Consider the following 26,854-nt stretch of genomic DNA (forward strand, 5'->3'; position numbering starts at 1 on the left):
TGTAACTACACAAAGAGTTTCCTATCATGGGAATGCACACGCGGATAGAAATCATCATCCCACACATGGCGTTTTGTTGTTGTTTTAAATATGTAGCCATTTACTCCTAAACTCAAGTAGTCAACGCTGTGGTGTGTGTACGTGATTGATGAATTACATTCATTCGAAGTGAAAAACTTCATGAACAGGTAAGCGCAGAGTAGGTTTACAAGAAGTAAACCCCGACTTTCGGAGAACAAGTAGTTCAGAGCAGCAATTGCCTGAATACAAACAACCGAGAAGAGGGGACTGTACTGTCCTTGGACCAGACTAGGCAGCCACCTCACTGATCTTGTACTCAACGATGACAGGCTTGCCCTCCTCGAGAATGAATCGGCCCGACCCGATATACACCTTCTCGGACATTGCCTTGAGATCTGCGTTGTCGGTCTCGAACGACACTTGTGTGACTGCATTGGTCGAGAGTTAAAAAACAAAGCACACAGCAAGGGCCTCGAGGGGTCAGAAATGAAATGATCAAACTGAGAAAAAAAAAAAAAAAAAAAAAACTTACAAACCTCCCCAAAATCAGTCGTCTTGGCCTCAGGGCTGCCGGCAAGAACCAGACCTGCCGGGCCGGTGGTGGAGCCGGTACCCCTGTAGTCGAACCTGAAGTGTCCGCCCGACTTGGCGTCGCGCATGAGGCTGCTGACCTCGAGACGGACGTGGCGCTGATCCGGGTCCGGGCGGATGTAGTCGCTGCCGTGCACGAAGACGGCGTCGACCTGGACGGGGTAGCCAGGCTCGGACTTGAGGGATCCGGCGTCGGGCACGAAGCCGGCGTGGACTAGACCGCCGGAGCGGGTGCTGCCGATCGAGGTCGGGGCGGTGATCGGGACCTATGTTTTTTATTCAGTATTGTTTTTATTCTTATTTATTTGTTTTTATTGCAGGGGTATTAAATTTGGAACTGGGCCAGCTAGTATGGTGTACTAGCTAGTCCAGTCTCCAGCCGGCTAATGCATGGTTCAGGTGCCACCGTGATGTAAAGATATGCGACGAGGTGCTTGTTGTTGGGGGTGATCTCCAATTCCTCCCATCACAACTACTACGAAACAGGTAGCTTGGTAATTATGTATACCGGTAACTCACCTGGGCCGTAAAGGCTGGGATAAGCTTTGGGAATCCCGACATCTTTTGCGAGTGAGAGGTTGTTCCTTCACGTATTAGATTTGGTTTAATAAATCGTCGATGCCTACGAGGCTACACGGCAATGGGTGTTTACTGCAATTGGAACTCCGGATATCTCGGTGATGCAAAGATAAGACTGGTGGAGTTGAGCCCGGAACATGTTGGTCTGGACTATATCTGGGTCTTGGTCTAGTCATTCTAGTCCAGTCTAATATGAGGGGTTCGGTTCACATCTGGGTAAGCTGCGGGGACCGGATCCGTTATGCGGATCAGCCGAAGGGTGGTCGAAAGGGAGGGCGGGGCTTTGCGGAAATCGGAGCTGAGCTGTGTGTATTCTATATGTCTGTCTGGCGATCATGATAAACGTTGGAATTACCCTAATTGCTGCAGGTATACGGACTATTTTTTTCCGTGGCGATTTCATGCAGTAAGGTAGTAGTAGACCAAAAGATACTACTGGAATCGGCATGTACGTATTAGGTAATTGAAGGTATACGGTACGTTAAAATCTTGGCGACCAGACAGACTGATACGGCTAGATCGGCTGATGTATGCTAGGTACTTCGTAGGTAGGTATGCATTCAGCTCTACGAGTCGAACACTTTTTGGTCTTACTGGTACAGAACGGCATCTACGATCTACCCTATCCAGTTAATGGAGACATTCCTTCCTAACTACTCTAAGAAGACAAGATCATTCAGACAATTTAATACACTCGCTATTAAACTTTGATGATGCACATGATGTACAGGGGTGGACGCGGCAATCGCGCCCGTCAGACAGCCAACACAGCCAGCTACGCCACCATCCGATTGATGAACCAGCTGGTCTTGAGTTGTGCGCTCAGCCCCAAAAAAAAAAAAAAAAAAAAAAACATCAGCCAACGAACAAATCCATCGATCGACCCTGTCGTTTGATCTAAGCATACCGATATTATTACATATTAACCAAACGACTGACTAACAAGATTCCGGTAGAAGCTGCCCCGGGTTAGAAAGGAATTAAAGTACTCACACCTACTCCGTAGTACATGCGCAGAAAAAAGAAGAAAAAGGAAATTTCTGCACTGACTGACAACTCGGCCCCCCCTGCTGCATGGATGTGGCCGGTTGATAGAGGCATGACATCAGAAGTCTTACCCTGGTCTGGGTCACTAAAAATCCTACCCAGGCGCGTCTGGAGACGATCCACTCAAGCCTCGCCTTCTCCGGATTGACCCAAGCTTCAAACACATCCCTCCACACGGAGTTGCGTCAAAAAACCAGTCATCATTGATTTCTGTCAATTGAGATCATTCCACATCATAGCGAGCTTGCAACTTACCTGATAGCGTCGCACTTTTGTCTAATGTTATCGTTTTATTTTGTTTTTCCTCATTCTCCGTGGCGACCGTCTGTCAAGTCTTTTTTATTATTTTTATTACGAACACCTGTTTGTTTTTGTCAATACGTCCTTTGGGCAACTTCCTTGCACATGAGCAATCGTATCTCGTTCGCATTTCCCTCCACCGAGAGTGGGCACGTGCCTCCCTCAAGCCACTGCCCGACCTCCCTCACTCGGTAAGGCTATATGCTAAAGGTCATATAGCTTAGCTCAGTGATAACTATCGATCCGACTGAAACCTCGAACGCATAACTTGAGTCGTCAATTCCCATTCGTAGAGGTGGCATCTACCCAGATCTGATCCCCATGGATGCTTCCAGTCACCACACAGAACAACAGCCTGGGCGGCGCAAGAGGACTCACCGGGGTGGCAAGAAGAAGAAGAAGTCCCGGCGACAGTCTTTCGCGACCGGACCAGACGATATGGCCAACGACGGCCTCTCGGCCACTGGGTCCAACTTCTACAACAACCACGCCGCTCACCTCAGCAACACGAGCCTCGACAGCGAAGCACTGCTCGACCACAGAGATCAGCAGCCGCTGAGACCTCGACGACCATCCATCGCCGTCACGTCCGCATCTCCTTTCCCTACCAATTCACAGCCATACTCGAGCAGCACCAGCAGACTGAGGACTGTATATCATGGCGGGGAAAGCAACAGCGCCGACGAGGATGACCACTCGGCCAACGAGGGAGCCCCTCTGCTTTCGCAGTCGATGCGCCTGGGGAACTCGGAGGCTGCGTTGGGCTACGGGTCTCGCGAGATGACACAGCGCGAGAGCACATCGCGGAGTAGGACAAGCTCAGGCATGTCTGTCGATAAGAAGAAGCTGCATCTGAACCCCTTGTCCACCTCCAACAACAGTTACAATGTCAACTATCCGCCTTCAATGCCCGGCAGCCCTAGGATGCGGCCGGTCGATCCAGCGGGACTCATCAACTTTGGGGACGATCTGCTGAGGGACGAGATAAGCAGGAGTGAGCTTCGTAGTCGCGCTGGGAGCATCGGTGATGAGGAGCGACCCTCTGGGCGTATGTCTTCTCCGATGGAGAGGCGACACACCCTCTCTGTCCCTCCCGAAGAAGATGTGTGCTTCCCTCAGGAGGGCATGTCTGAGATGGGTGATGAGATGGCACACAACGATGAGGAGGACGTACATATGGGTCTGAGATCAAGGGGGCGACGGCGGAAGCGAAGGTGGCCAGACTTGTCGGTGTTGGAAGACTGGAGCAAGCTCGAGAAGGAGGCCAACGAAGAACGGCGAGTGAAAAGGATCACGGAACCACAGCTCATCAACGGAAGGCTCAGGCCTGTCAACAAGACCTGGTTCAAAGCCGAGGATGATGCCCCATACCGCTTCACCTACTTTAACGAAGAGTTCCAGAGCACGGTGCACAGTCAAACAATTTCGGGATTGGTGCAGGCAGGCGGTACTTTCCGTGATCTGTTCGTCCCGGACCCCGTCATCATCGAAGATTCTTCCTCCGAATCCGACAATGACGATATGACGTCCACTCTCCGCCAACCAACCCCTGGCGAGTCGCGGGCTCCGAGCCGGCAGACTTCAGTACCTCCTTCAATTCAGGCAAGCGAACATTCTTCTAGGCCAGGCTATCTGAATCGGACATTTTCACCCCCGACCGGTAGAGACAGCGTCATGACTTCGGCACCTCCAATATCGGGTCTGGAGACGCCAGTGCCGCCAAAATCGCCTAATTCTGCCAGAAAGTCAACGACGCCACCAGAGGGCAAGCCAGTCAGGTTTGGTGAGCGGCCAGTCTGGTGGCTAGACGTTCTCAACCCTAGCGAGGCTGAGATGAGAGTCATTTCCAAAACTTTTGGTATTCACCCGTTGACGGCAGAAGACATCATCATGCAAGAAGCTCGTGAGAAGGTGGAGCTGTTTAGGCACTATTATTTTGTCAACTACCGTACCTTTGACCAGGACGAGGAGAGCGAGGACTTCCTGGAGCCGGTGAACATGTACATTGTGGTGTTCCGGGAGGGTATTTTGACCTTCCACTTCTCCATTACGCCGCACCCGGCTAACGTGAGGCGGCGAGTTCGACAACTTCGCGACTACATGATGCTGTCGGCGGACTGGATCTCTTACGCCATTATAGACGACATTACGGACGTGTTTGTCCCGCTAATCACCCGGATCGAGGAAGAGGTTGACGACATCGATGACGAAGTGCTGGGTCTGCAGGAAGTCTCGACTGCCGAGGCCGTCAAGGATACGACATCGTTTAAGAGCAAAGACAACGCAATGCTACGGCGCATCGGCGACTGCCGAAAGAAAGTTATGGGCCTGTACCGGCTGCTGGGCAACAAGGCCGATGTCATCAAGGGCTTCGCCAAGCGGTGCAACGAGCACTGGGAGGTGGCTCCGAGGTCGGATATCGGGCTCTACCTGGGCGACATTCAAGACCACATCGTCACCATGACGGCCAATCTGAGTCACTACGAAAAGATCCTGGCTCGATCACACGCCAACTACCTAGCGCAGATTAGTCTGCGGATGAACGAGCGCCAGGAGGAGACGGCGGACATCCTCGGTAAGCTGACCATCTTGGGTACCATCGTCCTACCCATGAACCTGGTCACGGGTCTGTGGGGAATGAACGTATGGGTACCGGGGCAGGCCGCCGAGGGCGATCTCACATGGTTTTTCGCCATCACTGTGAGCTTGCTAAGCGCGGGTTTACTGTGTTACTGGCTAGTCAAGAAATTGTATGGGCTATGAAGCGTGAGTATTTAAAGCGATTTGAAGGGGTGTAGCAGTTGGTTTAGGCCCGGGCTGGAGTGTATTTTCCAACTCATTCATTCAGTCTTGAAGAGCTGTGGAGAAAGAAACAGCAAAGCTTTCAGGATTTACGGAGATATTAGGATTGATGGGAAGGCGTTTATAAAACACAACAGCTTTGAATACTAGCTACACACACATGGCCGTACTGGGCTTGAAGAATAAAATAAATCAAAATATATCAGAAAACACCATTGAGATGACGGATTCCAAGCCATCCATATTTGATCCTGTTTTCTTGGATGCACTAGTAACTGATGTAGACATGAATTGTTTAACACGCCCGGTTCTCATAATTATTTAGAGAAAGACAAGACGCGAGTGACGTTGGGAGCGGTAAGAATCGAATCGATGTCTGCTATCAAGGGAAAAGCGCAGGGGAAAAAACCATTATTCGCCGTACTTGATTAAAAATATAATCCTCCTCACTGCGGCAAGCGTCGGAGTTGACAGAACCTCCCTGACGCGAATATGAATAAATGCCGACTGGCCCAACTGGCCCCTCAGAGGAATAAAACAAATATGATAGGCCCAAATAAATGTACTCATCAATCCCTAATCCTCATAATCAGCGGGGCTGCACCAAGAGACAGCATGCGATGAATGCTACACAAAACCGCATCCATGAACTGTCATGCCCGACAAAGGTTTTCCCCCCGAATTTACTTTCATTTCCGCCTTGGGCCCTCGTTTCTCTACCTGGCCTGCCCCATCAAGCTGGCCCGCAGAGCCATTATCTGCGCACGCTCGGCCTCGGGCAGCTGGTCGATGGTGGCCTGCGGCAGGGCGAGGACCTGCTGCATAAGCGCATCCGTGTCCTGAGGCGCGGCCGCCGGCACGGGGGTCGGCGTGGCGGCGGGCGGTGCGGCAGGCGGCGCATACGGCATGGGGACCGGCGGGGTGTTGGCGACGGGGTGCTGCTGCTGATAGACGGCGGCTGCGGCGGGGGGTGCGCCGTAGGGAGTGGGCAGGTGGGTCGCCGGGACCGCCGCTGGGGTCGGGACGGCGGCGCCAGGGTCGACGACCGAGTGGATAGCGTCGGGGGACACGAGGTCCATGAGCAGCAGGGCCTGGAAGATGGCATACGACAGCTGCGGGGCCTGGGTCAGCAGCTCGGTGGCGCGGGCCGGGTCGGCGCCAGACATGGTCTTCATCTGCTGCAGGATGTCGAGGAGCTGGGCGGGCGGCAGCGTGCGCAGGGTCCGCGAGATGGCGTCGGTCGCCGACACGCCGGCGGGGAGGTCCTTGCCGGGCGGGAGAGGAGGCAGCGAGGGGACTTCTTGTTGTTGTTGGTACGAGGGTGCGCCGGAGCCGTTTACGCCGCCGGGGGGTCCATCGTCGGGGTCGTTTGTGCTCGGCTTCTCGTTAGAAAAATCCACGCGCAGTTTACGGCCCATGATTTCGGTGTCGTTCAAGTTGCGGACTGCTGACGCCGCCGAGTCTGGAAAATCAGGGATAGATCATGTTTGTTAGGTTGCGGACTGAATTTCAAGTAGAATTTCTGCAGACTTCTCCATCTGTACGCGACGGACGGAACATACCATTGTCTGGATACTCTGCAAAGCCAAACCCCTTAGGCTTTCCTGTCTCCCGGTCATAGACAAGACGGAAGTTGAGTACTTTGCCCGCCCGGCTGAAGATGTCGGTTATTTGCTCCTCGGATAATCCTAGATTAGTGGATAGCACTGGTTAACAGCTGTGTATAGTGACATTCGTATATGGCCAGGGGACAAGCCGGGAAAGAGGAAGCAAATACCATATGGGATATTCCCCACAAACACCACTCTTGATGGCGGTTTCGATGACATTTTGTTTGTGAAGTGATTTGAGAGGGAAAAGAAATGCAATTGACACGGGCGCAGAGTCTCAAAATGCAAGGTAGGCAAGCCGCCTGTTGCTATTTTTGATGGCCCACCAAAGACGGCGGAGGCAGGACGTTGATGTCAAAGACACCACACGCGATGGTGGGACGCGCACACGTCAAGGTGATTGAAAGTCCTTGGGGACAAAGTCACAATGGACGGCAATCAGTCTGTATCAAGGAAAGGACAAATCAATTGCGTCTAGCTATAAGATTGTGCGCAAAAAAAGTCTCGACAGACAGTCGTCTAAGCTGTTGAAATAACCCAATAGCAGAATATAATTGACAGTCTCTTGTCTTACTTTTTCTCTCTGTTTGGTTCGCAAACAAAGTCAATCGTTGTCGCATTCGTTCCATGATCAAAGCTGCAAAGAACCCAAAAAGTCCGCCGGAGCGGCCCCACTATACTTAAAAACGGGGCTTTTGTTTTTCTTCCAGTGGTACGTACCTTCGGAGGAGCATTGACCAAGCGATTGCTCGGCCAGGTTTGCCGCCGTGCGGAAGCTCTGACCCAGAAAATCACTAACCCGGCAAGACCGGACGATTTGCCATTTCACAAACGTCAGAATCCAGCAGCATCAGCATCCAAAAGCACGCAACACACACAAGGGGAAAAGGGGGTTGAGCTTCATCCCACGACAACAGCAGTACGCATTCACGAGTCGACGAAATCTAGAGTGGCTCCGTGCCCGAAAAATCGTCGTCACAATGAACCAGAATCCCTTCCAGGAGTACATGCGCCAGCTGCAGCGGATCCAGCAGCGCGCTGGTGGCGGCGGCGGCATGCCCCCAAGGGGAACCATCGGCCTCGGCGCCGCGGCGGTTCTCGGTGCAACTGGAATCTGGGTTGTTTCCAACTCCCTCTTCAACGTCGACGGTGGTCACAGAGCTATCAAGTACCGGAGGATAAGTGGTGTGAGCAAGGAGATCTTTGGCGAAGGTATGCTCAACATCAAGCTGGGGAAATACGACAAGGAACAACCCATCGGTGCGATGCTCCCGTTGCTGACATGACGAATTATATAGGAACCCATTTCGCCATTCCCTGGTTCGAGACCCCGATCGTGTACGACGTCCGCGCAAAGCCGAGAAACGTCTCGTCTCTCACTGGTACCAAGGATCTTCAGATGGTCAACATCACCTGTCGTGTTCTTTCGAGGCCCGAGGTCAAGGCGCTGCCACAAATATACAGAACCCTCGGTTCAGACTATGATGAGCGCGTCCTTCCCTCCATCGTGAACGAGGTCCTCAAGAGCGTCGTGGCCCAGTTCAACGCCAGCCAGTTGATCACTCAGCGTGAAATGGTTGCCAGGCTGGTCCGGGAGAACCTGTCCAGGAGAGCGGCCCGCTTCAACATTGTTCTGGACGACGTTTCACTGACGGTACGTTCATCACGGATGCCTCTTTTGCTAACATGTAAACTTGCCAACGGTTTCTTACTAACCCCGCCCTGCTGTAGCATCTTGCCTTCTCTCCTGAGTTCACGGCTGCCGTTGAAGCCAAGCAGGTCGCCCAACAGGAGGCTCAGAGGGCAGCCTTCGTTGTCGACAAGGCCCGTCAGGAAAAGTCGGCCATGATCGTCAAGGCCCAAGGTGAGGCCCGATCAGCCGAGCTGATTGGAGAGGCAATCAAGAAAAGCAAGTCCTACGTAGAGCTGAAGAAGTTGGAGAACGCAAGAGCCATCGCTCAGACTCTACAGGAGGCTGGCGGCCGCAACAGGTTGCTCCTTGATGCCGAAGGTCTCGGCCTGAACGTGTTTGAGAAGAATGACAGGAAGGATTAAGACCTTTTTGTTTAGCCTCACAACACTCTTTTCTACTTGTTCTCGGGGACTGGGCCGGGCGTGATGCAAAAAAAAAAAGACAAATAACTCCTCACTGTAACTTTATAAGGAATGGCGTGTAACTATCTAGCAATATAATCCAGCTATTACCACTCTGAACTTACTAGCTAGGCTGCTAGCTTCTGAGGCGACGGCGTGACAATGGAGGGCATGGGGAAACTGGAATTTTCCTCTTGGTTTCTTTGAAAATTTGTTGATATTTGTTAATCATCTGGATAAGCCAGCCACTTACACAAGGAGGGACCAATAATTCAATCGGCGAGACCTTTGCCGCCTGTTGCGTTTTATCATAAGTACAGGGTAGGTAGATGAGTGAGTACCTACCTAATAAAACGGTCGGTCTATTTCCACCGTTGATTGAGCGCGTCACATTATCATTAATCACAGCCTTGCCGCGTCCAGGCTGAACTCCGACGCGACCCTTGCTAGCAGCTTCCCCAGCTCCGCCTGCCCCACCACCCCTCATAGCTCTCCTATGATCCAACGGCTCATTGCTGTCGTGATATTACCATCCCGTACGATACAGTAACAGGTAAATATCTGGACACAACTCAATATACCTTTGTCAACTTTTCCGGCGTTTCGGAATTGCGAGCATACCACAAAACTATACCTGACAGCAATAGCGAACAAGCCGTGCCCTCATAATCACTTCATACACCAACGCATCCCTCCGCCGCCAAGATGTTAATCAGGTATGTGCAAGGAAAAGTTCAAGCTCGCAAACTCTTTTCCATAGACTAGACAGGCGGGCAAGAAATGGAGATGCCGTTTTCATAGACAAACAAGAATGCGCTGACCACACTACCTCTCTCAACAACAGAGTCAGGACACTCACCGGCAAGGAGATCGAGCTGGACATCGAAAGCGACTACAAGGTGCGCCAAGAAACCAGACTATTCCCCATTCGACAAGACTCATCCTCGAACTCGTAATCAAAGATGTGGCCTGGAGACATGCTCGGAGATCAAAACTGACGCGAAGCAATGCGCGACCCCTCAAAACAGGTCTCCCAGATCAAGGAGAAGGTCGAGGAGAAGGAAGGCATCCCGCCCGTGCAGCAGAGGTTGATCTTTGGTGGCAAGCAGATGTGAGTTGACCACTGCGGTTATCTCGGACTTTTGGGAAGGGACACGTGCGATTATACGCCGGGTACATCTGTAGTGAAGGGCCTTAACTGACGGGGACTCCCCACGCGGCTCAGGGTGGACGACAAAACCGCCGCCGACTATCAACTGGAGGGCGGCTCTACGCTGCATTTGGTCCTTGCGCTACGTGGTGGCTGTTGATCGACGGGACGGGGGCGGATGAGCCATGTACTTGAAGAGTGAATACCGGGAAATCAATGCCTCGAAAGACGAGGCCAGGTGGTTACTGCGCGGACCATAGAAACCGGAGGAGAAACAATAATAACCACTCGAGAAGCTGTGCGATAGGGCAAATGATACCAGGTTGATGTGGTGCCTCTGAGAAAGGGTGGCATATGCGGCTCTAATACGTCCACGAAGCCGTTGGCCGCCACGAGTTCTCTAATGGAAAATGGGCTAAAGGCTGGGTATTGCAATGATCTCAGTCTATATTGTGTTGCGTGGAGACGAGTACATCAAGCACAGATGATGGAATCTCAGCATGCTTGACTTGCAGTGATTTCTTCAGTAATCAACTATTTTAACTCTCCCGTTTGAAGCGGTCTAATGTGGTTCAAACTGAAATAGCACATTTTCATATTACCATGACTATTTTGCCGCTGATGACCTGATCAAAACGGTACTGCAATATCACACTCACGTAGCGGTACTGTCACATGAGTGTTTAATACAAAAATACAAAAACTTTCCAGTCGCTAAAGTGCCTATGCAATCCAAAAACTCCTCTATGTTATGCCGACTTCAAGCTAAGTTGCCATGAACAAATCCAAATCGAGTGATAACAGCCGACAACACAAAATGACAGTGTAACGATATACGTCGGCTTGAAAAAAAAAAAAGATTGCCGTCGAAATACCAACCCTCAGCGCCTCTTTTGCATAAAGACATTGGCCTGAGCCTTTCGCTTCCGAGACAGAAAGGATGATGAACTGCCAGACGCGGCTGGTGGTGGGGGAGAGGCAGGTTCGGGATATTTACTGGCTGATTTGGAAGGCGATTGGTAGGAAGAAGCCTGAGAATGTCTCGCAGGACCTCTCGAAGATGAATAAGACGGTCTCGAACTTGACTCCTCATCGCCAAACAAATCACCCCCCTCACCCTCCTCATCATCATCATCCAAAAAGCTAGCCGAGAGCTTTTCGGGAGCTTCAGCAACCCTCCGGTACTTTGAAGGCCTTGAGGACTCTTCGTCAGACGCCTCAAGCTCATCGTCGGAAACCTCAACGGCCGGCCCGCGGTCCTTGGACGTTTGCTTGAGCTTCAAGAGCCTCGCCTCCATGTCGCCCCGCCTGCTCGGCGGCAGCACCGACTCCTCCCTGGCGGGCTGTTGAGCCTTGGCGCCCGGGTTTTGAGCGATTCGCTTGGCATCGAGGAGAGCCTTGGGAGCCCTCATTACCTGGCCCCGCAGGGCGCCGACCTGGCCCGATATGGCCCTCCGCTTTGCGGCCTCGGCGGCCTGGCGCTTGACCTTCCTCATGTGCCCGCCGGCCTCGTTGACGTTGGTCCTGGTGCCGCCGCCCCACGATAGGTTCGACGAGGCCCTGGGGGCGCCGGGAGGGCCGAAGCGTGACCCGCCGCCGATGGTGGTGGTACGGCGGAGGTTGAATGGAATCTGGCTCGGCTTGACGAGCTGGGCCTCATTCTTTTGGCGCTCCTGCTTGAGCTTGTCGAATTGCTCGTTGAGGCGGGCCTCGGCCGCGGCGACCGCCTCGTCCCTCTCCCTCCTGTACTTAAGGTAGACTTTACCCCACGACAAGGGGTTCTTGGGGACGTAGCGCTTCTTCTCAGCGTCCCGGGCAAAGTCCTTGTCGATCAACCGCCTCCACAGCTCCGCGCTCTCCTCAGCGATGTGCGGGCAGTTTTCCTCAATCTGAATCAGCTGCTCCGCGGACTCGACTTTGAGCAGGATCGGCCTCACCAGTTCGTACGGAGCATAACCGACGCTCGTGATGAGGCTGATGTTGCGGACTGCAGCCTTGACGGCCAATTCAACTAGGGATTTAGGAGCCATGTGTGTAGCGGAAGTTACGGAGCATATGATAATGTTTGGGAGAAAAAGGAGTAAACACTCAAAGAAGGGTTGGAAGGGCCGGAGGACAAGGGACCGCGGGATGTTGTTGTTTCACAGAGACAAAGACCGACGAGCCAAGGAATTAGATGGTGCTGAAAAAGGTACCGGGATAAAACCGTTTACAAACAGACTGTCAAATTAACAGCTTAGCCCTGGCACTCAAAGGGAAAAAAAAGAAAAGTATTGATAGATGAAGCAATTTCAAAAACAAACGAATAGCATCGCGGTCATATCGGCTGGCTTTTGAAATTACAGGTTGGAGAAGAAGGACTTAATGACGAGGTTACGATGAGTGAGAACACATGTTTGACTGAGGTGAGATTTGAATCAGAAGTCGAGGCCAGCTCATGAAGCTGAACAAAAGCAGCAAGCGCACCCTTTAGGCTACAGGGGCCAAACGGCCAGTAATGCCCAGCACAGCCCGTCCTGCAGGAGGGTTCCACTCCCCCACGCTACTGGCTATTTCGGGGCCACATGCACGCTAAGACAAAGCTAGCGACGCTCCGCAAGACGTCGCTTTTTGTTTTTTTTTACTGCTGTTTGGCGGGCTTGCTTGAATCTGGAGTGGATTCGACATTTGCAACAACGGCGTATCGTGAAGACGCGATTTCTTTGTTGCATGCAACTGTAACTTTTTTTTTCCTCCACGCAACGCCGTGTCAACAACTTAACTCCAAACAGAGAACTGGCAGTATATTTTGCATTTGCATTGACATGAAAGCCTAAGTATAATTTGTTCTCTAATCAGGAATAAAACAATTGGAGAGAAAAAGAAAAGATGGCGCCCTTCCAACTCCTCGACCCCAGAGAGGAGGAGGAACTCCATAAATCACGCCTCCTCAACATCGAGGAGAAGCCATTCAAGCGCATCACAAAACGCATGCAGACACTCCACGCCGCTGCAAGGTGGGGGAAGCAACCGAAACCAGCAAACGCGACATCAGTAACCAGCCCGACCGCCGCCGACACGAATCAGAATGGCACCACCACCACCACCAGCCGACCACCGACATCGGGCGGTGCACCACCGCCGCCGGCGTCGGACGAGCTGCAGATGCTGCGGCAGGAGCTGACGCTCGACTTTGCCGCCTTTGACAGCACCGTCGCGCGGCTGCAGTTCCTGATGCGGGCCAACGAGGAGGAGCGCCGGCGGTACGGGGAGGACCGGGAGCAGATCCTGGCCGAGTGCGAAGAGGTGCGGAGCAACACGGGGTCGCTGCGGACGCAGCTGGACGAGGCGCGCGCGCGGCTCGAGCAGCGCAAGAAGTTTGATGTGCTGGCCGAGGGCATCACGAGCAACCGCATGCTCAAGTCGCGGGCCGACCAGGAGCGGAACCTGTCCAAGTTGGCCGAGGAGTGCGCGCAGCTCCAGGAGGAGATTAGCCAGAACGCCACGACGTTGCGTGAGCGCAAGGATCAGTTTGAGCGCATCATGGACGAGGCCCACCGCCTGCGCAGGCAGATCCGTGACGAGAACGACGAGGTCGACCGGAGAGAGGGCATGGGCGATGACGAGGGCGGCGAGGCGGACAGTCATACCCCGAGGCACGGAATCGCCAGTGGAAATGCGACGCCACTACCCCACGCTGTGCCGCAGAGGGCCCTAGCTGGATCTACGCTCGGCAGTAGGACACCCGTGCGGGAGAGCCCGGCTCCACAGGACTCGCTCAAGCCGACTCCCGACCCGGTGGGGAGCTTTAGCCAGGGTGGTGGTCGGAGTGATAGCCAAGATGGCTCGGGTGCCACGCCGGCGGCCTCGACAGGCGCGGATGCCCGTAATGGCGATGGGGAGGGCGAGGACGTCGAGATGGACGATGTGGGCGATAGGCAGACTGGCGATGACGGGACCCCGAGAAACACGGATACCCAGGGTGAGGGTACACCGCGGATAATGGTCGATGGTCCACAAGTCGTGGAGGAGAAGATGGATACCACCTAGCAGGGACGCTGCTTCACCACGCGCAAAGGATCATGTCTAACATTGGCGGCCGCAAGGCTGCTGTGGGCGCTGTGAACTTGATCACCGAAGTGGAAAGCAAGTACTTACAGGGAGTGGATGGATGTGTAAAGCTAGATCCTGATGCTGCCCCTTAATACGAACATCAAGTAGCATGTCTATATTGAAAAGTGGCATTCCACAGTACCTTATCTGACACCCAATGTTGCGTCGGGCCATGTCCTTGGCTCAAGTGAAAAACGGCGCATGAAAAGTGTAACATGGTCGTGAGGTACTGGCCAGCTATTAACATTCTTTGTAGTTGCCCCTTGATTAAAAAAAAAATAAAAAAAAATAAAAAAAAAAGCATGTCATGCTCGACTCCCTCCCAAAAACACTCTTCACTCGGCAACCTCAGCCCCATTCTGCAGCGTCTGCAGCGTCTTTGCCGACTCGAGAGCCTCGTTGGCTTTCTTCAGGTCCTCCTCGGACGTGTGCTCATTGCTCTCGCTCAGCGCGAGCTGCTCCTCAAGCTTCCGCACAGCCTCATCGATCTTGACCCGCAGCGGTGCAAAGACTCTCTCAGTCTCTTGTATAGCCGTTTCCTATTTTATTTTATTTTTTTGTCATGACAACCCAAAAGTTAGGTGCAACCGATCCTGACAGATATTTTCTTTTTGTTCAGTTTTTTTTTTTTTGAAGCGGGTGAAACAAACCATCTGCTTAATCATGAAGTTGTCATTGTAATCCGCGTCTGGGCCCAGTGACTGCTTCTCCTGGGCGAGTTTCTCCTTTTGCTGCGCGAGCTCCTTGCGGTAGTAGCTCTCCTCCTTGACGAGCCGGGAGACGGAGCCAGTTGCGATGCTGAGTTGGCTTGGTGCCATGGTTGGTTTTCTTTTTGGGGTGTTGAAATTTGGGCAAATTTGTTTTATCCCCCTTTTTGAAACCCCCTCCTGTATTTTGTTTTCGGTTGTGTTTCTTTTGATGCTATTTTGAAAATGCGGTGATTTCTGCAAGTCTCGACATGGATGTTCAGTTCTGTCTAGGAAGGGCTTGAACAAATGGAAATAAAGAATCCTCTAGAATTATCTTGATAGAGATAGGTGAGAGCTGGGTGAACTTCTATTTACTTTCTCCATGCGGGCTTGCTGCCTGGCGGGCGGACTAAAACGAAGAGGACTGGATATGACGGAAGTGGTGGGGGTGAGTGGGGTTAACAAACACCGCAGAAGACCTGAAGCTACTATGAGCTTTACTTTGTTTGTACTATGCCCAGCATATCTAGATCAATGAGCAATTATCACCGGGTAGAGGTTCTCAACACAAGCATGCCTCCTGTGGGAAGAAGCTCTGCGAAAATGACCACAGATAAAAAAAAGTAGAATATGAATCTTAAATGTCCAAAGCCTCGCCTTATTAGATGCGATGAAGGCTCTGACTACCTAAGAGCCTCTTTTTGTATGCTACAATGCTTTCTATCTAGAATTCTCGTTAACCGTGTCCAGTCAGGCCTTACTTAATCCAGGAAAGTCAACTAGACAACAGCCTTTCGAGCTCCAAGAGCTTCCTTAACCAGAAACCCCCGATACACCCCATGGTTTTGAACAAGCCAACACAAATGCTAATAATCCCCTTTCCCAGGGAGTATCAAAGTGGTATTTCCCCCAAACTCAAAATCAATCGTCCAAAAGACGCCAGAACGCCACTTGGTCGCGTGACGCAAACAGTAGTAAATGGAAACCACCCACAAAGACAAGAAAAGAACAAGGACGAAGAAAACACAAGCCAACACCTTAATAACAGTAGCTCCAGAACGCTCCTCAAGAACCCGAACAGCCACAGGGCATGCCTGTCAATATATACAGCGGAAGCGAGACTTGCTGCTAGTCTCCAAAGAAAGAAAAACCTTGTACAGCAGATGAACGCAACTATGCCTCGACTGATACCACAGGAGCGCTTGTGACTGCTGGTTCAGGCTCGTCGACTTGTGATGCCATCTCTCCACCAGCCTCTCTCTCGGCCCAAGCTCCCCACAGTCCCCTCTTGCCACGGATGCGAATGGGCCCACCAAGCACACCCTCGGGCTGCTCGACCTTGATGGCATCTTTGGTAGCCAGAACGAGGCACTCAAAGAACATCTTGGTCGCATCTGCCTTTGTCGTCCTGCTCTCTGGGAGAAGCTCCTGGAAGACAACAGATGTGTTCTTGCGCTTCTCATCATCAGTGGCAGCATCCGGCCCAAACAGATCACGCAGAATATGGACCGCATGCTTGGTACCGATAGAAATTGGTCCGCTGTCGGCAGGGAGAGTCTGCGGTGCTACCGTGTCGTCAAACGCGGGCATCGCAGTCACGTTTTCGTAGCCAGTGTCATCATGCTGTTCGAAGCCTTCGTCTGCGGGTATCTCGAGAACAGTTCCTTCCGGTCTGGCGGTCTGGTCCGCAGGGTCGTCAAGGCCAAGGTTGAGCTGATCATCATCGTCACCAAGCTCCAGACGAGGGGATTTGGACTGCCCTTGCTCGTCTCCGCTTCCCATATCTGCGATTCCACTATCCCGCTTGCGCTTGAGATCGTTGATGGGGCGGATGGACTCTAGCGACAACAATCCCTTCAGCTCGGGAGCCCACTCTTCACTCCTCGACTCTAGAATGACGTTGGAAACGAAGCCACCACTCTTTTGCATGTCCAATAGGGTAAGAAGGTAAGGCTCGTTGGGGACGAACGTCTGCGGCTTCAAGATGTTGTCATGGTGAGCTTGCTGATCTCGGATATGGTTGCTTGTCAGCATGGTATCAGTGTCCGGCACAATAGCACGTCGCTTCTTTGCCCGCTGCGGCGCCTTCATGGTGATGGTCCTTTCTGTATCGTCGCCCGGTTCGTACATGTCCCCGTTCATGGTGCGTGAGAACTCCATCTCCATCTCGTTCGCAAATGCTGGGTCAATGTCAGAAAGGGGGGATTCTGAGATGCGAGCGCGCTCGGGAGCAACATCCATCAGGCCCTGAGGCATGGCGGACGCATCGCCAATGTTGAAATCCATGTCGTCGTCAAACATGGGAATATCGCCTTCCACATCGGCGATGCGGACTTGCTCGTCATCCCCAAAGTCAAGTCCCAAAGACGTGTCTCGTTCCTTGGAAGGAACGAGCTCACTGATCATGTCATCCTCCACGTCCCTGGCAGCCGGCGCATCACGTCCAGCTTCCACCACGGTTTCCTCCATGTCCAAGTCCAAGCCAAAGTCCAGCTCCAGGTCCTCGTCCATGTCGGCTACCTTCAGGTTGAGCTCATTCCGTGACTCATCCTGGAGAAATTGGCTGTTGTTGAAGTCTTCCTGTAGGTTAATCTCGCGGTTGCTGACTCTCCCCTTGCGTCCAAGTTGTTGTGACGTCGTAAAGTCGTCAAAGTTGATCGTTGGCTCCGGGGGAAGATCATCAAGATTATCATGCGGTGTGATGCGATCTTGAAGCATAAGCGATTCGCGGTTGGGTAGATGCAAATTGGTCGGCAAGTCATTGTTACCCGATGAGCGGAAAGCCTAGTATAAAAGTCAGGTCAGTATAAGGTGTACATGATGGCTGGCATGCGCAGAGCGCTGTCAGACTCCACTAGGTCAGCGTACCATCTTGATCTTCATCAAAGCTTCATTGCAATCTTCTAGCAAGTAACGGGCTTTGCGGCTGTAGATTCTCACGACACCGAGGAGCAATTGACCACTCAATCGCAGAGCTAGTGGAGCTTCTTCACTGGGTTGAATGATCTGTTCAACACTGTGCCGCAAATTTGACTGCAGGATGTGGGCTTTGGAGAGCTTGCGCTCCATGTTTGCCGCCAGCCATACCCGCGACAGTGGCCCCGTGGTCCGGAGCAGGGTATCTGAATAAAACATGGTGAATGCTGCAATGTAGAATTGAAACTGCTGAAAAAAAAGTATGAGTTGGCAATATATGAGGTGAATTGAGAAGAGTTTGGTGATATCTATGGACGCGGAAGTTGTCGCGACCGGAGGTACACGATAAACAGGGCGCGTGTTTTTTTGTTGTTGTTGTTGCCGTGCCAGGATTTGGAGTCGCGCAAGATTTTTGGGGAATCAGCAGCGCCAAACCTACGGCGCAAAGCGACGCAGTTGTGCTAACAGCGCGCAGCAATGTTTTAAAACCTTCAACTTTAAAAGAGTGATTCTCAAGCAAGTCGCGGCAGCAACAAAAACGCGACGGCTGTGGATGATGATGAGGGAAAAGGACGCACAAACCAACGGGGGGGAAACGGTAGAGGGGGTGATGGGTTGGAAAACGGGCGAGATTGATCGAAAAGGTCTCGGGGCGGTCGGTCGGTCGACCCTGCAAAATCTGGTGGCTGGGGCCGCTGGGCTCGCGTTCCTGGTAAGAGCTGTCGGCTCCCCGACTGATGGCCCGTGCTTCGTGTATCAAGTGACGTAAGCATTAGCTTGCGCGCCTCGTTCCGCGCGCTGATTTTGGATCACGTGGTATGCTGGACTAGTCTAGTTCTAGTGTGTAATATAAACTATGAGCTAGCAAAGCTACATTGGCCATTTGGTGTTTCATACGATATATGTCCGAGGGAGGTAGGCACATTATCACTCTGCTATTCATTGTAAATTCAAAAGCTTTATGAGTTGATGATCTATAATTTGGAGTCATGAAATTATCACTATAAACCTTCAACTTGACAAGTCCACCAAATTGATAGTTGAATCGAATCGCACCGATCCGTCTACCCAAAAATAGATTTGTGTCGTTTTAACAACAAGATATACCTACCTACCTACCTAGGTACCTACCTACAGTCCTTAGGTATCTTACCTCAACTAGAGTGCTTCTCTACTGTCAGAGACTACCTGGCCCTGCTAGCCTATACATATAGTCAGGTCTTAACATCTGTTTAACAAAAAGAGAAATGCCGGGATACCCCGTATGAGAGTGCGCTAAACTTCAATCCTGATAAAAAGAACAAAATGAAAAACAACCAAAGGCTTGGTTCCAATTGGATTTGAGGCTCTCGTGGCTCTCCGAACTCTACCCCGGCTCTTTGGGTGTGGGCCAGAGTGGACCCCGTCACGCCAAGAAGTGTCTGTCAGTAAAGGTGTCCTGGCTCTCTGCGCCCAGCCAGGGTCAGCTTCTATTGGTTCTGGATTGGATGCAGGTCCGCGACGCCAACCAGTCAAAAAAAGGAAGTCGAGACATTTGCCTTCCTTGGGATCATAAGCACGACTGTTGGCCTGAACCAGGAACCAAAGTCGTTGCACCAACAGATTAGCCATCTGATCATCTCTTTTTTGATCCGACACTCACCCTTGAGCTCTATCTGCACAACTACAGCCGAGCTGCCAGCTTTATCCCCGGCATTTATTTGTCCCGATCAGTAATTCAATCGTCATTGCTAGACAAAGACGCTTTTGCACTCGACACATTGCATTTTCCTCATGCATCAACATCCCATTTCGTAAGTAAGCCTAGCGTGATTATTTTGCCTGCAATGCTCTGCATGTCTGTGCTAGTGCCATTTGTCCTTACTAACACTACCTTGGATTTTCTAGATAGACTCTGCATTTGCCGGGGTTCACGATCGTCGTCTCTGTCACCAGCCCCCTAACCAACCCGAAGCCATGGAGAAGGGACGCGATGGTGTCAATGGCATCCCCTTGATGGGCGCACATGACGAAATCGAAAGATCACAGTCTAGGACACCCGGCGGTCATACACGCACCACGTCGTATCAATCCAGAGAACTGGCCGAGGATTTCTCCTACCTGACGGCGAGCGAAACTGCTACCAGATTACAAACCTCGTTAACTCACGGTCTCACGGCTACCGAAGCTTTGCGACGACAGCAAGTTCATGGACTTAACGAGATCCCCCACGAACCTCCAGAACCCCTTTGGTTGCGATTCATTGGTCAGTTTAAGGAGCCGTTGATCCTGCTGCTCCTTGCATCGGCGGCTGCCTCAATATTTCTTGGGAACACGGATGATGCCGTGAGCATAACGGTTGCGGTGACAATCGTAGTCACGGTTGGATTCGTACAGGAATACCGATCCGAAAAATCCATCGAGGCTTTGAGCCACCTGGTCCCAGACCATGCCCACCTCATTCGCAACTCCGCAACCAAGCCCGCACAGTCTCGATCGACGACTTGGCCTGCTAATAGTGGCCAAGCTGACGATGACGCCCCGGAGCCGACTGCTTCAGGTGCCACCACCCCGGGGGAGGCGGCATTGGAAGCAACATCCGTAAAAGTCATGGCCGAACAACTTGTCCCAGGCGACCTCGTTATTTTTACAACTGGGGACCGCATTCCTGCAGACATTCGTGTGACGAAAGCGACTGACTTGACTATTGACGCCTCGAACCTTACCGGCGAGAACGAGCCAGAACGTCTCACGGCTGCGCCGCGACGCCGGGTTGCTCGGCCATTGTCCCCTTATGCAGGGTCTAGTCTACAGCTGCCTAGCCCTACGTTCGCAACGCAATCCGCCCCTGATTTTAAGGGCCAGGCCGGAGACGACCTCAGCCACGAGCCCAAGAACGTGGCGTATATGGGTACATTGGTTCGGTCTGGACATGGACAGGGAATAGTCTTTGCCACCGGGGGGAACACCCACTTTGGCACTATTTCGCTGAGTGTATCCGGTACCGAAAGCCCTCGTTCGCCGCTGCAGCTTTCAATGGATGAACTGGGCGGGCAGCTCAGCAAGTTTTCTTTTGTCGTCATCGGCTTCATCTCTCTGATTGGATTTCTGCAGGGCAAGAAGCTGCTCGAGATCTTCACCATATCCATATCTCTCGCTGTGGCCGCTATCCCCGAAGGCCTTCCCATCATTGTAACGGTGACCCTGGCGCTTGGCGTGCATCGCATGGCCAAACGCAATGCCATCGTCAGGAAGATGCCCAAAGTGGAGACCCTTGGATCGGTGAACGTTGTGTGCACAGACAAGACAGGCACTCTTACTATGAATCACATGACCACCACCAAGATGTGGTACTTTGGACAGCAGAGCTCTGTCAACGTGGACTCTGATGATGAGTTCACTGAGATTAAGCCAGATGCTGCAACTTTGAGAATTCTGCGCATTGGGAACATTGCGAACAATGCACGCCTCGCGCACCAATACACCGAGAACGGCGCAGCTGCTAGGGCCGTCCTGTCGTCAACGCTCGGTAAGAATGAGCACAGCTCGACATATACTCGCTGGGTTGGACAGCCCACCGATGTGGCCATGCTTGACCTACTCGACAGATTCAAGGAGCATGACGCCAGGGGGTCCGTTGGGCCGCGTACCACTGAGACTCCTTTCAGTTCTGAAAGGAAATGGATGGGTGTCACCATTGGTGGCGAGGGTGGTAGCAGAAATGATAAGGAGTTCGCTTACATCAAGGGTGCCATCGACCGAGTTTTGGCGAGCTGCGACACGTACATCACTGGAGAAGGCAGAGAGTTCGTCCTTGACTCTAATCGACGCCAGGAGGCCATCCAAGCCGCAGAGCAAATGGCAACTAAGGGCCTGCGTGTGCTCGCGTTCGCAAGTGGTACAGTTAGCAAGCCTACTAGAGGAAAGGGATCCATTGCATCGGCGACTAGGAGTAGTACTCCTGCAGGGAACGGCTCGGAAGACGGTCATCCCGCTACTAATGAGGAGCCTTACACCGGCTTGACTTTTGCGGGGCTGGTCGGTATGAGCGACCCGCCCAGGCCCGGGGTAGCGCGCTCTATCAGAAAGTTGATGCGCGGCGGTGTCAAAGTCATTATGATCACTGGCGATGCTGAAACGACTGCAGTAGCCATTGGAAGACAGCTGGGAATGCACATCGCAGCTCCCATTGAGCATGGTGATAATCAGGTCAGCGTCCGCCCAGTTCTTCGTGGCGAGGAGGTGGATGCCATGACAGAGGAGGAGCTGGCTCAAGCGATGCAGACAACGACAGTGTTCGCGCGGACCAATCCCGATCACAAGATGAAGATTATCCGTGCCCTCCAGATGCGTGGCGATATCGTTGCTATGACCGGAGATGGTGTGAACGACGCGCCAGCTTTGAAGAAGGCAGACATTGGAATCGCGATGGGAAGGCAGGGCACCGACGTGGCCAAGGAGGCGGCCGACATGATTTTGACTGATGACGACTTCTCGACGATTCTACATGCCATCGAGGAGGGCAAAGGCATTTTCAATAACATCCAGAACTTTTTGACCTTCCAGCTGAGCACAAGCGCGGCTGGGTTATCCCTTGTCTTACTCTGCACGGCGCTTGGATTCAAGTCGCCGCTCAATGCCATGCAGATCTTGTGGATTAGTGAGTATAGACCACAGTTGAGATGGATGGCTGGATCGGTCCGGTTGAAAGTTTTTCTAACAAGGTCATGATTACAGACATTATTATGGATGGACCTCCGGCTCAATCCCTGGGTGTAGAGGCTGTCGACAAGGACGTTATGAACCGACCACCTCGCAAGCGCAACGACCCTGTACTTACCCGAGCCGTTATTCAGCGCGTTGCGCAGTCGGCCACGATCGTGATGGTTGGCACCATGCTGGTTTACACGCACGAGATGCTGGAGGACAGGCAGGTGACACGACGAGACACGACCATGACTTTTACATGTTTTGTGCTGTTTGATATGTTCAACGCACTGGCATGCAGGTCAGAATCCAAATCGATACTGCGTGGAGAGATAGGCTTGTTCCACAACACCCTCTTCAACTGGGCCGTTTCATTGAGCATTGCGGGACAGCTACTTGTGATATACTTTCCCTGGCTCCAAGAGGTATTTCAGACAGAGGCGTTGGGTTTCATGGATTTGGTGCGGCTTGTAATGATATGCAGCACCGTTTTCTGGGCCGACGAGCTGCGGAAGTGGCTCAAATACGGGCGTAGAAGAGTCGGCAGCAACTACAGCCAAGCGGTGTAAAGGTAAATATCTATCCACTGTACATAATTGTCGGGTTTGTCTGGGTTTAATATGATTTACTTTTTGTTACTTGCTCCTATTTGGCAGAAACTTTTTGCCAATTGACAGTAAGTAAGCAAAACAAGATGTTGAACGAATTGTCGTACTATGAGCATGTTCGTATAATTTATATGCCCGAGTAAGGAAGGTAACCAACACATGGGGTTACATTGATGATGTGGCCCCTACATCGTCGACTGTATAACAAACAATACCGTAAGCTTGCGTCCTTAGCTTTGGCACATAGCAGAGTTTAGGCCTCCACCGTGCTGTGGACCTGCCCCGCTACCCCCCGAACCCAGGCACGACCCCATGCCAGGCCATGATCTGGCAGTCACTAAGTACCTACCTGAGGTACCTTACTTCTTCTTGACTTGTGCAAAGCTACAAAAATATAAATCACGGAGGGGATCAAGTAACCAACTTGACCAGTAAACATCCCCTCCGCAAGACGTACGGCCTACGAGTCTCGCATTGCCGGACGATATGAGCCGACATTGCACAAGACGGCGCAAATGTCAGCCCTTTCCAATGGCCACGCCACAGCATCCAGCTCCTCGGGCAAGCTCCCGCCGGCAACGGTTGGTGATGGTGCAGCAGCAGCAGCAGCAGCAGCAGCAGATGCTGGCCTAGGCCCCAAGAAAGAATCGAGTACCACCAAAGCCAACGTCGACGCCATGGTGGCAGAAATGCTCCGACCCATTCAAGAAGCAAGCAGCGTCGCCGACATACGCACGGCGCTCGAATCCCTCCATGCCCGCGAGCAGGCCCTAACCAGCCGCCTCGACGGCCTCGTTTCCTCTCACTCGGACCTCAGCCGCGACCTACTCCGGCTCGACAACCTGCGCGCGACCCTGGGGGCCCAGGTGATTGCCTCACGCACAATATCCAACACGATGCTCTCCGGGGCTGCCGACACGGCTGAGCGCCTGTCGAGCCGCGTGCGCACGCTCGACCTCGAGAAGGACCGGGTCCAGGCCACGCTCAGCGTCGTGGAGCAGGTCGCCGAGCTCAAGGCCTGCGTGGCTGGCGTCGTCGGCAGCATGGGCGCTCCGCAAGACTGGGAGGCTGCCGCCGGCTACCTGGCCCGCGCCGCGGCGGTGCCCGACGAGATCCTGCACTGCGGGTTCGCGCGCGCCGTCGTGCCCACCGTCGAGACGCCCGACAGCCCCGCGGTCACGCTCGAGTCGGCGAGGGAGAGCCTGTGCAGCCTCTTCCTGCGCGAGTTCGACAAGGCCGCCTCCGAGGGCGATGAGGCCAAGGTCACGCGCTTCTTCAAGCTCTTCCCACTCATAGGCAGGGGAGACGTCGGCCTCGACATCTACGGCCGGTTCGTGTGCCAGGGCGTGGCTGGCATGGCCAGGCAGACTCTCCGCGACGGGCCGGGCGTCACAGCCGCCGGCGGGCAGCAGCAAAACACTTTTTTCTTCGCGGGTGCGCTCACCAAGCTCTTTGAGCACGTCGCGCGCATCATCGAGGGGCATGGAGGCTTAGTAGAGAGGCACTATGGCACCGGCAAGATGGTCAGGGTCATCGAGCGACTGCAGGTCGAGGTCGACGTTCAGGGAGGCATTGTTCTCGACTCATGGAGCGACGACCGGACGGTGGACAGGAGGCTCAAGGACGTCAAGAGCTATCCGTTCTCATTTCTGGTGCAGAGCTTCCTGCCCCAACAGAGGGGTGGCTTCGGGGGCACACCCCGTGTCAACTCGCCCGCCGGCGGTGTGGGGACCAATGACCCTCGTCAGAGCGAGGATGAGGGTGTCAACATGAAGGAGGTGGATGGGCTGCTTGCTGAGATTGCCGTCATGCTGGGCAAGTGGTCGTTTTATATGCGCTTCCTTGCCGTGAAGTGCAGAGTAAGTTCGAGATGTACCCTCGGCTCCTTGATACGATATTATGTACTTGTTCTCTGTGTTATGCTATTCCCGTGTGCTAATCGCAGATTCCCACAGGACAATTCGACACCTGAAGACACCCCTTTGGTCACTCCTCCTGTCATCCGAAATTCCAACCTCTACCGTAAGGTCAACGGTAAACTCATCATACCATATAACGTCATGTCGACTTTTTACTTTAGGAGATCTGTCGAGAAAGCATTCCAGCTCGACGAGTCTCCAACTGGACTGTCCCTCACTATGGGCAAGCCGATGGACGGCAACCCTCCATATATCATCTCCGCCGTCGATGATGTCATGTACATCGTAAGCTCAGTCCTCCAGCGGACCTTGTCCACCTCCCAGATCGAAGTCATCACCTCTGTTGTCCCTACTATCGGCAGGGTACTGGGCTCCGACTTTGTGGGCATGATCCAGCGCCGAATGCGGGACGAGACCTATCCCGTCCCAGCCGTCAAGGGCGGTTTCCCTCCCGAGGACAAGATCATCGCGTTTACGGTACTCTGCAACAGCCTTGACATGGCCAAGGAGTACCTCTCTCGTATTATCAGCAGCCGCCTGGGACCCCCAGACATGCCCGAGTCACTAAACGGTTCTGCCGCCGCGCCTCGGCCCCCAGCCGGCGGACTCAAGGACCTCTTCCCTCTCGAGCGCGACGCCTCGGTCGTCACGCGTGAATTACAATCCCTCGAGGCCGCCTTTTCCTCCAAGGCAGGCGACCTCCTCAAAGAAGGCATCGAAGTACTCTTCGGACAAGTGGTCCGTCCCAGACTCCGGGCGGCGCTATCCGAGACCTTCCGCGACGCCGACTACGGCCTTACAGAGGAGGACCTCGCCGAGGCGGCGGCGCGCAACGACGAGGACGAGGCAGACTTGGTGGAACGGCTCGAGGCCGTGGGGCGCGTGTTTGAGCATCGCTGGGACGCGCTCATGCAGCCGCTCGCTCGCCTGCAGACCCCGCGCACATACGCCTCGCTGCTCGAGCTGGCCGCCCGCCACCTGTCAAAGGTCCTCGAGCGGCGCGCCTGGGCCGCCGCCGGCAAGGTCAGCGGCTACGGCATCGTGCGCATGGAGCGCGACTTCTCGGCCATGATCGGCGCCATCGCTAGGGGCAACTACGCCCTGCGCGAGGAGTTTGCCCGCGTCTCCCAGATCCTCATGGTCGCCAACATGGAGGACGACGAGTGGGACGAGCTGGTGGCCGAGGAAAGTGCCGGGGAAAGCGGTGGGATGCAGTGGGTGTTAAGCGAGGAGGAGAGGCGCAAGGCGAGGACCATCGTAGGCTCGCTGTGATGGGCCGGGGTCACACCAACCAACCAAAAAAAGAGATACATACTACCAAAAAGATCACTTTGTTTGGAGGTTATCAAGATATATGGCCAACAAGTTGACCTTGACATGTTGCCGTTTAGCATATCGGAATGATAGTTACGATCACCCATTGGGAACATATTTTCAGTTTGTGCCGCAGTTCGTAAGTAGGTTTTTACTACGAATCAACATCCTCCATGTACTCGTGCTTGTGATGATCCACAACTCTTGGTTACTGAGACTGTTATGGCGTTAGGGTAGTGGCTGCGTCTGTAGCACATGGACTCAAAGCACTCTGTACCCTACAGTCCGTTCTCGAAGCAGGCATGCCGGCACGCTGCAGGCACCACTGGCTTGAAATTCAACCCGAGAACATTTTTTTTTTTTTTTTTTAAAATGTTCGCTCGTGGCTCATAAATCATGGCGCCTCTGCGCAACACCTCTATGTGCCGTTGTACCA

The 26,854-nt window shown here is 53.2% G+C and overlaps 10 protein-coding genes across 10 annotated transcripts; 5 read left to right on the plus strand and 5 right to left on the minus strand.

The window, feature by feature from the left end:
• Positions 1 to 309: 309 nt before the first annotated feature.
• PgNI_06291 (uncharacterized protein) lies at positions 310 to 1,173 on the minus strand (the record flags this gene model as incomplete). Its single annotated transcript, XM_031126315.1, has 3 exons — positions 310 to 449; positions 554 to 878; positions 1,132 to 1,173. 3 exons carry the CDS (start codon positions 1,171 to 1,173, stop codon positions 310 to 312), a joined length of 507 nt encoding a protein of 168 aa, XP_030982758.1.
• Positions 1,174 to 2,859: 1,686 nt separating this feature from the next.
• PgNI_06292 (uncharacterized protein) lies at positions 2,860 to 5,301 on the plus strand (the record flags this gene model as incomplete). Its single annotated transcript, XM_031126316.1, has 1 exon — positions 2,860 to 5,301. One exon carries the CDS (start codon positions 2,860 to 2,862, stop codon positions 5,299 to 5,301), a length of 2,442 nt encoding a protein of 813 aa, XP_030982759.1.
• Positions 5,302 to 6,056: 755 nt separating this feature from the next.
• On the minus strand, positions 6,057 to 7,531 carry PgNI_06293 (uncharacterized protein; the record flags this gene model as incomplete). The annotated part of the gene is made up of 3 exons (XM_031126317.1): positions 7,118 to 7,531; positions 6,903 to 7,028; positions 6,057 to 6,802 (listed from the first exon to the last, which is right to left on the minus strand). Exons 1-3 carry the CDS (start codon positions 7,167 to 7,169, stop codon positions 6,057 to 6,059), a joined length of 924 nt encoding a protein of 307 aa, XP_030982760.1. The 5' UTR covers positions 7,170 to 7,531.
• Positions 7,532 to 7,758: 227 nt separating this feature from the next.
• Positions 7,759 to 9,164, plus strand: PgNI_06294 (uncharacterized protein). The gene is made up of 3 exons (XM_031126318.1): positions 7,759 to 8,162; positions 8,249 to 8,604; positions 8,682 to 9,164. The coding sequence occupies exons 1-3, from the start codon at positions 7,931 to 7,933 to the stop codon at positions 9,003 to 9,005; spliced, it is 912 nt and encodes a 303-aa protein (XP_030982753.1). The 5' UTR covers positions 7,759 to 7,930; the 3' UTR covers positions 9,006 to 9,164.
• Positions 9,165 to 9,461: 297 nt separating this feature from the next.
• PgNI_06295 (uncharacterized protein) lies at positions 9,462 to 10,755 on the plus strand. Its single transcript, XM_031126319.1, has 5 exons — positions 9,462 to 9,597; positions 9,692 to 9,760; positions 9,889 to 9,943; positions 10,073 to 10,155; positions 10,270 to 10,755. Exons 2-5 carry the CDS (start codon positions 9,750 to 9,752, stop codon positions 10,352 to 10,354), a joined length of 234 nt encoding a protein of 77 aa, XP_030982754.1. The 5' UTR covers positions 9,462 to 9,597; positions 9,692 to 9,749; the 3' UTR covers positions 10,355 to 10,755.
• A 320-nt stretch (positions 10,756 to 11,075) lies between these two features.
• Positions 11,076 to 12,224, minus strand: PgNI_06296 (uncharacterized protein; the record flags this gene model as incomplete). The annotated part of the gene is made up of 1 exon (XM_031126320.1): positions 11,076 to 12,224. One exon carries the CDS (start codon positions 12,222 to 12,224, stop codon positions 11,076 to 11,078), a length of 1,149 nt encoding a protein of 382 aa, XP_030982755.1.
• An 838-nt stretch (positions 12,225 to 13,062) lies between these two features.
• Positions 13,063 to 14,223, plus strand: PgNI_06297 (uncharacterized protein; the record flags this gene model as incomplete). The annotated part of the gene is made up of 1 exon (XM_031126321.1): positions 13,063 to 14,223. The coding sequence occupies one exon, from the start codon at positions 13,063 to 13,065 to the stop codon at positions 14,221 to 14,223; it is 1,161 nt and encodes a 386-aa protein (XP_030982756.1).
• A 297-nt stretch (positions 14,224 to 14,520) lies between these two features.
• PgNI_06298 (uncharacterized protein) lies at positions 14,521 to 15,357 on the minus strand. The gene is made up of 2 exons (XM_031126322.1): positions 14,937 to 15,357; positions 14,521 to 14,825 (listed from the first exon to the last, which is right to left on the minus strand). Exons 1-2 carry the CDS (start codon positions 15,102 to 15,104, stop codon positions 14,622 to 14,624), a joined length of 372 nt encoding a protein of 123 aa, XP_030982751.1. The 5' UTR covers positions 15,105 to 15,357; the 3' UTR covers positions 14,521 to 14,621.
• A 253-nt stretch (positions 15,358 to 15,610) lies between these two features.
• Positions 15,611 to 18,543, minus strand: PgNI_06299 (uncharacterized protein). The gene is made up of 2 exons (XM_031126323.1): positions 17,844 to 18,543; positions 15,611 to 17,759 (listed from the first exon to the last, which is right to left on the minus strand). Exons 1-2 carry the CDS (start codon positions 18,108 to 18,110, stop codon positions 16,149 to 16,151), a joined length of 1,878 nt encoding a protein of 625 aa, XP_030982752.1. The 5' UTR covers positions 18,111 to 18,543; the 3' UTR covers positions 15,611 to 16,148.
• A 972-nt stretch (positions 18,544 to 19,515) lies between these two features.
• PgNI_06300 (uncharacterized protein) lies at positions 19,516 to 26,815 on the plus strand. The gene is made up of 6 exons (XM_031126324.1): positions 19,516 to 19,684; positions 19,779 to 22,530; positions 22,608 to 23,142; positions 23,234 to 23,253; positions 23,618 to 25,044; positions 25,141 to 26,815. The coding sequence occupies exons 2-6, from the start codon at positions 19,848 to 19,850 to the stop codon at positions 26,374 to 26,376; spliced, it is 5,901 nt and encodes a 1,966-aa protein (XP_030981803.1). The 5' UTR covers positions 19,516 to 19,684; positions 19,779 to 19,847; the 3' UTR covers positions 26,377 to 26,815.
• The last annotated feature ends 39 nt before the right edge of the window (positions 26,816 to 26,854 follow it).

The sequence above is a fragment of the Pyricularia grisea genome, chromosome I, assembly GCF_004355905.1.
Source record: "Pyricularia grisea strain NI907 chromosome I, whole genome shotgun sequence".
Taxonomy (NCBI): Eukaryota; Fungi; Ascomycota; class Sordariomycetes; order Magnaporthales; family Pyriculariaceae; genus Pyricularia; species Pyricularia grisea.

Bases quoted from the DNA above. Each gene is read 5' to 3' on its own strand.
- PgNI_06294 (XM_031126318.1), top strand. From the start codon at position 7,931: ATGAACCAGAATCCCTTCCAGGAGTACATGCGCCAGCTGCAGCGGATC. The intron at 8,163-8,248 runs GTATGCTCAACA...CGAATTATATAG, and splicing joins CAAGGAGATCTTTGGCGAAG to GAACCCATTTCGCCATTCCC. The intron at 8,605-8,681 runs GTACGTTCATCA...GCCCTGCTGTAG, and splicing joins TGGACGACGTTTCACTGACG to CATCTTGCCTTCTCTCCTGA.
- PgNI_06295 (XM_031126319.1), top strand. The intron at 9,944-10,072 runs GTGCGCCAAGAA...CCCTCAAAACAG, and splicing joins ACATCGAAAGCGACTACAAG to GTCTCCCAGATCAAGGAGAA. The intron at 10,156-10,269 runs GTGAGTTGACCA...CACGCGGCTCAG, and splicing joins ATCTTTGGTGGCAAGCAGAT to GGTGGACGACAAAACCGCCG.
- PgNI_06300 (XM_031126324.1), top strand. From the start codon at position 19,848: ATGGAGAAGGGACGCGATGGTGTCAATGGCATCCCCTTGATGGGCGCA. The intron at 23,143-23,233 runs GTAAAGGTAAAT...CCTATTTGGCAG, and splicing joins AGCAACTACAGCCAAGCGGT to AAACTTTTTGCCAATTGACA. The intron at 23,254-23,617 runs GTAAGTAAGCAA...CAACTTGACCAG, and splicing joins AAACTTTTTGCCAATTGACA to TAAACATCCCCTCCGCAAGA.
- PgNI_06299 (XM_031126323.1), bottom strand. From the start codon at position 18,110: ATGTTTTATTCAGATACCCTGCTCCGGACCACGGGGCCACTGTCGCGG. The intron at 17,760-17,843 runs GTACGCTGACCT...CTTTTATACTAG, and splicing joins CTTTGATGAAGATCAAGATG to GCTTTCCGCTCATCGGGTAA.
- PgNI_06298 (XM_031126322.1), bottom strand. From the start codon at position 15,104: ATGGCACCAAGCCAACTCAGCATCGCAACTGGCTCCGTCTCCCGGCTC. The intron at 14,826-14,936 runs GTTTGTTTCACC...AAAATAAAATAG, and splicing joins ACTTCATGATTAAGCAGATG to GAAACGGCTATACAAGAGAC.